Source organism: Coffea eugenioides, chromosome 5 (genome assembly GCF_003713205.1).
Source record: "Coffea eugenioides isolate CCC68of chromosome 5, Ceug_1.0, whole genome shotgun sequence".
Lineage (NCBI taxonomy): Eukaryota > Viridiplantae > Streptophyta > Magnoliopsida > Gentianales > Rubiaceae > Coffea > Coffea eugenioides.
In genome coordinates, this window is record NC_040039.1 from 48,545,828 (window position 1) to 48,557,437 (window position 11,610).

The following is an 11,610-nucleotide window of genomic DNA, read 5'->3' on the forward strand; positions in this document are numbered from 1 at the left end:
CTAAAGCGAAGGTTCAAGGAAAAATACAAAATAAAAAATAAACATCAACCACAAACATGAACAAAGAAAGTAAACCGCCAATAGAAATCTCGACAAAGTAAAATTAACCAAAAACATGTATAGATCTATCAATTTTGACACCCAAGAGTAAATTGCCAACAGAGGTTGATACATTAAGTCATGGGATATCAAGTTTTGAGCAAATCTAGTTTGGTGTACTATTTATGCAGCTTTAATTTCATGTGAAGACAATAGAGAAATAGTGAGGAAAGAGGAAGAAATAGATGGTGGCTTGCTTGGTTATGGTGAACTTGGTGAAGTCTATAAAAAGGATAGTACTCATGGAAAATGAAGAGACTTATGATGGACAATATCTATTTTTCTTTTTTCTTTTTTTTTTTGAAAATTTTCCCTATCAATTCAAACTATTAACAAAGAGATTTTCTTCTTCCTTTCCTTTACCCTCAAATCTTGAACTTACGCCAAAGGGGAAGCATCTACATTTTTCACTTGTTTGGGATTTCTAATCCTTGGGGAAAAAAACTTTGTGCATTTTTTCACTTATTTGCAATTGAAATTGTGTTCTTTGATTTCCAAACATTCACGAGAAAGATTAATAGTAGTTGATACCTTCATTTTTTTTCTTTTGCATAAACTTTACAGAATAATGGATCTAAGATTTTTTTTTTTTTTTTTTTTTTTTTGCCTTCGATGCATTTAGATTAAGGGAAATATTGTCATTTTATAATTTCTGTCAATAGGATATTAACGGAGTTAGTGACAAGGGAGGTAGATGTGATTTGGTGAAACCTTGAGGATTGATTCGTAATTTGGATAAACCTTAGGGGAGGTAAATATAGTTAGACCCTCATAAATATCATCGTTAGGTCAACGAATTAGTAGCCCGGGCAACAATGGAATGCTTTTACCTTTTTAAGCGGAGCAGAGCCCTCTCTCTCTCTATTTCTTTCTCTCTCTCTCTCTCTCTTTTTTTTTTCCGTTTTGGATTTTTTTGTTTGGTGTTTGATCACATTTTCTGCAAGATCAATCATATAGAAATCGACTATCTGATGGTAATTAATGTCATAAAACTAGAGAGAAACAAATGATATATATATATATACATACGTTTTTTTGTTTACATGACTGATATTGGAAAGTAATTTCGAACCTCTTTCTTATTCTATATATTTTGGAAAAAGGAACATACAAATAATTTCATTGAGGACTGATTATTCTCCAAATAAAAGGCGAACAATTAATGACCATGCAAAATTTGCCCAGATGATAAAATAATGGAAAACAAATAGGACCTTCATCTGCTGTTTGATGGCGATCGGACTCGATAATCTAGTCAGCCTGCTGTTGTATCGGATAAGGAATTAGAATTGCGGTTGAGGCCTGGAAATGCTTTGATCCCGTGATAGAAGCATTAATTTTTGCCATTCGTTTAGCTTCAAATGCAATGCTGGACTTTTATTTCTAATAGTCTTATGTGATTTTGAGGTGCCATGACTCGGAGGGCACCTGTAAAAACACATATCATTGTACAATATAAGAATGAGTTGTGGTTAAAGGGATATTTGAATTTCAACCTCATGGATAGAGGGTTTTTGGGAATATGAAATGTTGTGTAGTTTTTTAAAAACTTTTGGTACATCTGAGGATATCATATGTTTAGGTATATTTACCGAAATGTCCTCATTTTTATACATTTAAAGTTTTGATTTATAAAGACATTTGGATATTTCTGAAATATGGAATTATTTTGTAACTGTTTTTGCATGGAGTACAACTTTTATAAACTTATGTGTTGGTATAATTACTGAAACGATGTTATAGACACATTTAATTGAAATATACTTTTGTTGTGCAATTAACACAAAGAAACATTAACACGTTGTGCAATTAACACGTTGCTATAACTAGCCATCGAAGGGTATTCTTTTGTCTGAAAAAACTTATGTCTTTTTTTGGGTGATTTTCAGTTGATATCTGTAGGGATCTTTTAGAAATGGTAAAATTATAAAAGCATTGATAAAATAAAATGGACAAGTGTGTGCTGCGATTAGAATGTACTATTATTAACATTTGATGACAATTTTTTTTTCAAGAATATACTATTATTTGTTTAATAAAAAAATTTCTTTAATTACAAGTATCAAACACCCGTGCGATGCGCGGCACTCCCCTCTAGTATTATGTTTAGATTCACAACCTGATTTATCCCAACGAAAGGACAATTATCGAAACTAAAGTCCAATGCGGGAAAAAAGGTACATGAGCATTCTCGACGTGGTGTTGGAAAACTATTGAATGCTAGTAGTACTGCATGCACGTGCTTGAAGTTGAACTATTACTAGTATTAGTTTTCGAGAACACCAGTACTTTCTTTTTTTTTTCTTTTTTTTTTGTCGAGTACTAGCTAGTAGTATTTTCTAGTTTTCCAATTGTGTCTTAGCCATATTACATTCTACTGGCAAAATGTTTGCCAAGAATATATATGTATATATATATATATATATATATCGAAGATAAGATACACATTCTACTGGACCATTTTTGTGTCCTTGACTGACTTTGGGAGGTTACAATAAAGCTTCGAGAATATAACAAGAGTGAAAACATAGACCACGCTTTCTAAAAATACAGAAGCAGAATAAGGGTAGGGGGAGACGATGGTGGACATGGATGAAAGGACCTTGGAAGAGAGAGTGAAAAATCCCAACCAATTGTGTCCATATCCATTAAATTATTTGACAGTTATCCACATAATGAAGCACGCATGAGATTTAAAGCCCTGCCCTCGTTTTCGGGGACACTGGAACGAGGGAGCATCCAGGACCATCGACTTCCAATTTAGGATTTGGTTCTGCCTTTTATTAGGTTGGCCCTACGCTTTTGGCCAATGCGTTTATATGGCTTTATCCATGCACGTCTAGGGATGGCAACGGGGCGGGGTTGGGGCGGGGGATCCCCGTCCCCCGCCCCGTTGCCTATTAGTTCCCCCCGTCCCTCGCCCCGCCCCGCCCCCGCCCCGCTTTCCCCGCGGGGGCACCCGCGGGGTTAATAAAATTTTATTATAATTAAATTTTAATAAATAATCAAGTACTAAAATATCAACACATCACCAAATTATTGTTCATTGTAATTTTACAATTGAAACTCATAAAAACAATCAAACAGAAGTTATTTGAATACAATCCAATATGATGAAATAAATATAACTAAAATAGTCAAATTTTCACTTTTAGTACAAATGCAATCACTAATTCATCATTGTGTTTGTGCTTTTTTTTGAGAAAAAAGTGTTATTCTATTAAGTGTAATTAGAAATTTAGTATAAATGTATTCGTAAATTTAGTATAACTAATTAATAAATTCTATTAGTAGACATGTATAATTATTCATATAATTGATAATATCAATTATATTACATAAACTAATATACATTATATAATACATCTAACTAATAATATAATTATCATAAGTTTATAACTAATTAACTTACATATAATATATAGTCATTTATATATATATATATATATATATTTTTTTTGCTGGTGGCGGGGCGGGGGATGGGGCGGGGGAGTATACCCCCGCCCCGTTTCTAAGCGGGGGGAAAAAATTCCCCCCCGCCCCCGCCCCAACCCCCGCCCCGTGAGCCCCCCGCGGGCACCCGCCCCCATTGCCATCCCTATGCACGTCCCCTCATCTATACGACTACGTACGTATTAGGTGAGCATCCAATACTGTGTTTATACAGTAGTTGTATGTTCTAATTGCTTCTCCTTTTTTTATTTTTTGTGGTTCTAATTGCTTTTCGTATCATAATCTAATCTAATGGTGTGTGTGATATAATTGAAATCTAAATCTATTAAATTATTGAATTGTTAAATTCTAAATCTGATACATTTTGAGTGTTTATTATTTTAAATGACAAGTGAATAACTTATTACTTATTTTTAAGAGCAAATTTTACCTATGAAATTCAATACTACTCAATTAATTCAGACATTTAATTTTTCATTTTCAAACGCATTTCAATATATTAAGATCTGAATCCATTAAGTTTAAGTGTTGAATTGAGTTATTAAATAAGACCTAAATCATCTTGCTCAATTATGTGTGACTTAGAAGTTGTACCTTTTTTTTTTTTTTAGCTCATTATGGCAAAATACTCCACGTGTAAATTTTTTTAGCTATATTTTTATTAGATGAACAAGAAGAGAAGAGAAAAGGGCCCAAAACTACTTTCTTTCTTAAGCATGCTCGTGGCAATAAATTATAATAGATATTGGGGGGTATATCTTCATCCTTTTACCCTAAAAGAGTGGGGGCGCGAAAGTAGCTTTGTCAAACTAGTGAAGGGTGAGCACAGATAGCACCAAATACATCTCACGGTTCAAAAATGAAACCATAAAGTTCCTTTATATCGTAGTATTACATGACAATCCCACTAATCAAATAGAGATTACATCCTCTATTTCATCATGCATTAACTCTCTATCCCACATTTTGCTTTATCCTCTATTTTGTTGCACCATAATTAAGCTAAAATACCCTGTTTTGTTTCATCATATGCCATGCTTTATTGTTAGAAATAGGGAGAATCATATCGCATGGATCCTCAGTGCCACTTTTTCGATGGCGATTCAGTATCATTTCTATATTTATTCCAAGTATCCTATTTATTTAAGTTGTCACGTGCTGTTTATTTAAATTTCTTTTACCATCACGGTAAATGTGTGTTGATTGACATGTACGTAGGATTATAAAGGATTTATTAAGTTTTTTTTTTTTTTTGGAACATCAATTCTTAAAACCAAAGTTACACACACGCACAAAACGAAAAAGATTTCCAACGAAGGCAGGGATGGAAATTGAACTTGCAATAGAATCAAAAAGAGAGATTGAACTAGCAATTTTCACCACGATGGTAGATGACTTTCTAGCCACCTAATTTTGCAGAAAGAAATAGCAACAAATACTTTCGGATTTTATTGTTTGTATAATACGGTGGTGCTTTCAAAAGTGGTGGCAAACGGCCGTGTGTATTTTAACCTAATATAATAAACAGAGTAATGTTTTTTTTTTAAAAAAAAATACGCTTTTTGTTTCGTCTACCAGTTTGGTGAAAATTTCAAAAGAAAACTGTAGCTTTCAGAAACAAGGCCAAAAAAAAAAAAAAAAACACTCTCAAATTCTCTACTAGTAAGATAAAAATACTGCATTTACCGCGATAGATAGCTCCAAATCAGAGCCCTCAAATTTGTTTTCAGCAATCCCAGAATATAGAATCTGGTTTTGAAGGTGAGACCGTTGTAACCTTTGTCTTATCTGATTAAAATTAATTTGGCTTTATTTATCTTATTGATTTGATTTAATCTGAGTTCGTAATTTTGAATTGATCCATCTGGGTTCGAATTCAATTTTTCTGGGAACTTTTATTTATGTCGTTAGTCCGAACTTTATGGAGTTTGATTAGGAAAAACTCAATTTGCGTTTTTGCTGTCCTAATTATAGTGCTGCGTTTTATGGGTTATGAATTTTGGGTTTCTTTGTTTTGTTCAATGGCAGGAATTTTAATCGAAGCATAGGAAGCAGCATTTAGCTGTTGTTCATTCTGCTAGCGGGATTTTCTTGTTACTGTGTGATTGTAACGAGTTGGTTGAAATTTTGGGATTCTGTGGTGGTCAGTTTGATACATTGCTGATTAATTAGGAGGTGGTTTGGGTGTTCTTTTGGTCATAATTTAAGTGAATGGGAATTGCGAGGGAAGAAAGAGATGAAGGCTAACATCAAGTGGTCAGAGGTAAAATGAACGAAGTGTCATCGGGTCTTCGAAGTTTGAGTTTTGGATCACTGCAGCTGCATTCACAGAATGGTGGGTTGCAGTCTCAGAATTCATCTACACTTCGCAAGACTTCAAGGACCTTGTCTGGTTCGAGGGAGAAGGAGAGGTATCTGCCTTTCATATTCAAGTACTTAGGTCGAAGGAAGGTTATAATGCTGATTTTGGTCATTATTGCAATATTGGCTCTTACCACAGGGTTTCTTACAGCCAGCAAAGGTTTGTTATGCTTCCACTGCCTTTTCATGTCATTGTTTTTCTGTACTGTGGCATGTAGATTATGTGGTAGATACTTTGTCATAAAAGAGTAGTTTTTCATTGTTCGGATACAATTGTGGCTTAAATAAGTAGTGTCAAATTATTGGAATTTTCAGTAAGCCTGCCTTGTGAGTTTGAAGATGGCAAATGATTACTCACAAGCATTAGAGATTCAGTTAGCTGCTTTTAGTGATAATTAAATCACTAGGATGTCAACTCATCCTATTAGTGTTTCTCCTTCCAGAATATATAGAAATTTTCCATATATCTTCAAGGATGCCAAGTGATGATTGCTGTTTTCTTAATAGGAACAATGAATTTCAATCTGTGACTAGTAATAGATTACCCTTAGAAGAAGAGGTCTGGCACTTTATTTACAACTTATGCCTTTTCTGTATTTTGTCTGTTTTCATTTGCATCGAGTGACTTACAAACTATTTGCATTTTTCAGAGGCTGCATCAGAGAGCTCTATGTTGGGCTTTGATGGGTGGTTCGAAAACAGGACATATCCTGTGTCCAGAGAAGTTGAAGGGACTTCTGAGAATGGTTCAAATGTTAACATCCATGGTGTGTGCAGTACAAATAATGGCTCTTATCTACCTACGGCTTATAATTCTACCGCAACAATTGCTATGCCAGCTCCTGTTATGCTGAGCCATCCATGTAAAAATTTTGCATTTCCGCCTCCCCCTCCTGGTGATGCTAGACGGATTGGACCACGCCGTAAGTTTGACATGTTTTGGATGCTTCTTTATGCATTAGTTGTTTCTCTACATGGATGAACTACCGGTGTAGTTAAAATCTTCATGGACGAGGCATCTTGTAACTTCAACTTTTTTGCCATATTTTGTCTGGATAATGACAATTAAATGCTTATTGAGAACTTATTGTAGTGTTTTCCTGCCTTTTTTTTACCAGCTTGTCCAGTATGTTATATTCCTGTGGAGCAGGCTATAGCTGCTTTGCCTAGATCTGCATCAGCATCTCCTGTCCTTCATCATTTAACTTATTTTTATGAGGAAAACCCAATGAAAACCGAACCTCATGGAGGCTCTGACTTTGGTGGATATCCTTCTCTGAAGCAAAGAAACGACTATTTTAATGTAAACAAGTCAATGACAGTGCATTGTGGGTAAGTTTTACTCCTACACGTTATGTTTCTCTGCGGTAAGTCATTTTCCAGACGTAACATAATTATCATATGGTTTCTAGCTACTATTTTAGTCATATGTTTGTTTTAATTACTCTTTTTGTATTCATATTTATCAGATTTATCAAAGGATGTAGAGCTGGTGACAACACTGGATTTGATATTGATCTGGATGATCTTAAGGAGATGGATGAGTTCCATGAAATTATTGTTGCATCAGCTATATTTGGTACTGCAGAGCATGAACTAAATTTATGGTTTTGGCCTTGTTTTGTTTATACGTTTGCATACTTTGAACCTTAAGGGTTGCTACCCTCCCTAAATATTTTCACAGCTCTCTATGTTTGTCTTCTCCAAGCTGCTATTGATTTTAGAAGCATTTTTCTTTTCCCTTAAGCTATTGATGTTTACAGGAAATTATGATATCATTCAACAGCCAACGGACATCAGTGAAATTGCAAAGAAAAATATACCCTTCTATATGTTTGTTGATGAAGAAACAGAGGCATACATGAAGAATTCTAGCCTCCTGGACAACAGCAAGAGGGTTGGCCTATGGAGAATTATCGTTGTCCACAATGTGCCTTATACTGACCCCAGGCGTAATGGCAAGGTTAGGAAATACTGATTGGTCCTTTTGCTTACAACTGTTTCCCTTTCTGTGGAATAGAAATGTTCTATCACATTGTGGATTCATACATTGTTTGAGTACATGGTCAAATTCTTCTTAAAACGCCATCTGCAGGGCTGAACATTCTCTCTCCTGTTTCCACTTCCAGCTGGAAGAGCTTAATTCACCAGGTTATTAAGTGCCAGTGAATCATTAGAAGAGAAGTGCATACTAGGAATAGAAAATAGAACAGAGAATTCATGGAGTCTAAGACTCGTTGAGGAAGCCCGTCCTATTTGTTGCATCAGCTTCACTGGGGAGTTTGAAAGTAGTCAATCTTGCTTTGAACAAATAGAACAACATGTCAAGAAAGAAGCAATTAGATATAGTTTCTAATTCTTTAGGCATTTGTTAATATTTTTCACATGCAACTGTCTAGAGAGATGCTTGTCTTAGTAAAGCAGTAAGCACATCATTTAAAATCCTGGGGTCTTCGTTATGGAGATATGTTACATTGTGTTTTCATTTTCTCTAGCTTCTGTGGAAGCCACTACGTCGTATATGCTTTCTCTGTTGAGAAAATAATAGTTTATGAAACTTGGAAAGGTAAAATATGATAGGGGTATGTGCTTTTGACAGGTGCCAAAGCTTTTGTTGCATAGGCTCTTTCCCAACGTCCGCTATTCTATTTGGATTGATGGAAAACTTCAGCTTGTTGTGGATCCATATCAAATTCTTGAAAGGTATTCTGGATCTCTCTGTCATCTGCCTAGTTAGGCTCTAGTTGATGGAGAATCATGTTTTATGCTCATAGGGGAGAGATTAAAAATTTTATATGTTCAACATATCTTAACTCACTGTAAGCATTTGTCATGTGGTATATGGGCAGTTACAACTTTTTGTATGGTTATATCGTCCAATTGGGATTTTACCTTGTGATCTTTCAGTCTTCTACTAGCCATTCATAACTGTTAAGATATCTATGGTGATAGTTGTCTGAAAGGTTTTTTTTGGTAAGGTTTAGTTTTGTTAGCCCTTCCATTAAGCCTGGATTTTATTTTGCACGCTTTTTTGTCATCTTACACTATAAGCTTCTCATGGAATTGGGCATGTTCAATGAAAAATAAAATGTTTTTCCAACATTTAATCATGGAGATAAAAATCAACATCAGCTATCGTATATATACCTAGCAGTTGTGCTAACTTCACATTTCTAGGCTTTAAAGATGCCATGCATATGAAAATTAAGCAAAAGAAATGTACCATCTTCGGTTTGGGGGATAGAAAAGTCACAGGCTAGTGCTCTGTTAAGTGACATATGTGCTTTTGGGAGCCTTACATATTTAGAAGCTGTGCTTTTGTAGACATTTGCAAAAGGGTGGATTTAGATAAATAAAACATGGAACATCTTTTTGCTTATGTGTGGTGCTTGAGTAAAATTGGATATCTGAGCTTTTGCCAGTGTATATGCTTCAAACAAAATTTCAAGTGCAACCTCAGGTTTGCTTTACTAAAGTACTTGAAATCATCTACATATTTCATGTAATTAATCAGGGAACTTCTCATTTTCCTTGGGTTGACGAATTTGTGAAAATGAGATTTTCCAAGTTGTGTTCAATTATTTGGATCAAGCTGATAAACTGGCACTTCCTTTTCCTTGCCTCTGGAATTGATTTTTTTCCCTTGTATTATTTTGTGGAATAGGATGGAAAAGAAAATGAAAATTCGATTACTTAGATTGTGCTTTTTACATGTATATGAGATCATTTTCATCTGTTATATGTAAAGTATCTCTTTTCCCCCTCCCTCTCCTGAATGGCTGGTAAGAGAACAATTCATCATGGCAAAGAAAACTAGCTTTGGTAGCAGTAGATAATAGATGATAACCACTTAATTCCTCAGGTTTTTGTGGCGCCAAAATGCCACTTTTGCAATCTCAAGACATTACGCACGATTTGATGTCATCGTAGAAGCTGAGGCCAATAAAGCTGCAGGGAAGTATGACAATGTCTCTATTGACAACCAGATTGACTTTTATAGAAAGGAGGGTTTAACACCATACTCGAAGGCTAAGCTTCCAATAACTAGTGGTAAGCCCCTGTAACATCTGTTTGCTTGCTTTTGATCTCCTTTTCCAAATAAAGTTTTAGTTTTGTGTTGCCCATTGCATATCTGCAGATGTTCCTGAAGGATGCGTAATTATACGGGAACACATTCCTATTACCAATCTCTTCACCTGTCTGTGGTTCAATGAAGTTGATCGTTTTACTTCCAGGGATCAGTTGAGCTTTTCAACTGTGAGGGACAAAATCATGGCTAAAGCTAATTGGACCATCAACATGTTTTTGGATTGTGAGCGCAGAAATTTTGTGATACAGGTATTCTTTCTCCTTCCTTTTCTTATCATTTTAGTTTCTGCAAGAAATTTGCACCTCTGTTGTCTTCCAAGAAAAGTATTGCATTTCTTTTCTTCATATTTTGTCCAGGGATCCCTCTTCCATCTTTATGAAAGGAGTTGATAATTGTTCTATCAGTATTTTGTTCCCCTTTTGAAGACATTAAAAATAATGCTTTCTGCACTTATTATTATTATTTTTTATCTTTTTACTGGAATAGTAGTTTGAGAATCCAAAGTTTTATAGGCATATCACAGAGATTTATTGGAGAGAAGGCCACCACCTTTGCCACGAGCTAGAGTTTATTCTCCCCCAAGTTCTGTTCGTTATAACACACCCACTGAAACATCAAGGAAGAAAAGCCCCGTTAAACGGGTAAGAGGAGGTAAGAAGCCGGGATCTAGACGGCATCGGAAAGTTGTTGCTGGAAATAGGGATAATCCTTTACTTCGATTACTTTCTCCGTAGGTTTTTATGCAAAGAAAAGATACTTCTATTCTTTGTCTCAATTCTTTGAAAGGGATAGGATGATTTTGGTAGATATTGGTAGCATATTCAACAAAGATGAGTTTTTTTTGAAAGTGTCAGATATTTGATCACTTTCAATGTATATTTCTTGACACGAACTCTAGGGTCAGTCGTTTTTCTCTTGATCGTCGAGCTCTCCTGTAATTATCTGCTTCAAGCAGTCTGAGGAAATGCCTAATTCAAGGATGAACTACTTTTATTCGTTTATGATCAGCATTGATGAATTCTTTTACCCATCTGGATCTGGATGGTTGTCTTCTAGCAGGTGATGACAGAATTTTCATACCACCAGACCCAGTGAAACAGAAAATGCACGTCCATATTTGATTTCGTTTGAGTATCCGCCTATTTTGGTCGTTACTTGCGAGCTTGAGCTTGGTTATTCTTTATTTGGTTAGACTGAGAACAGGGTAGTTTTAAATTTGGACATGGCTTGAATATAAAGTGGAGGAGTTTTTGTATGATAAACAATGCTAATGTGATCTCTAAGGAACTGGCCTTGTAAGCACTGCAGCTGTAGACCTGTATTTTACATCTAATTCAAGAGTCATTCAAAATGAGCTGGTTCTGAGTTTCTGATTCGAAAGCGTGATTCTTATTTTCAGTACTGCTACTTGATCCAGTCCTCTAGAGAACCTGCCGAAGCATGCAGGTTTATGAAAAGATAAACCAAATAATGGAAATGAAAACTCATATATACGGACAAAACCTCAGTACTTCGTACCTGTCCTGAAATTATTTGATTTTATCTTTGTGTAAGCAACTAGCCGGCAGCCATATTTAAAGCTGTGGGAGTGCATTATTGAACAGCTA

General features: G+C 35.3%; 1 protein-coding gene across 2 annotated transcripts; it reads left to right on the top strand.

The window, feature by feature from the left end:
• The first annotated feature begins 5,193 nt into the window (after window positions 1-5,193).
• On the top strand, window positions 5,194-11,039 carry LOC113769961. 2 transcript variants are annotated; one of them, XM_027314309.1, is made up of 10 exons: window positions 5,194-5,313; window positions 5,581-6,073; window positions 6,564-6,836; window positions 7,032-7,245; window positions 7,383-7,492; window positions 7,677-7,876; window positions 8,513-8,616; window positions 9,776-9,963; window positions 10,052-10,251; window positions 10,516-11,039. In XM_027314309.1, the coding sequence occupies exons 2-10, from the start codon at window positions 5,821-5,823 to the stop codon at window positions 10,735-10,737; spliced, it is 1,764 nt and encodes a 587-aa protein (XP_027170110.1). In that variant the 5' UTR covers window positions 5,194-5,313; window positions 5,581-5,820; the 3' UTR covers window positions 10,738-11,039. The 2 variants fall into 2 exon arrangements, with proteins under 2 accessions (XP_027170110.1, XP_027170111.1); XM_027314310.1 differs by lacking the exon at window positions 10,516-11,039 and having other exon boundaries at window positions 10,149-10,241.
• The last annotated feature ends 571 nt before the right edge of the window (window positions 11,040-11,610 follow it).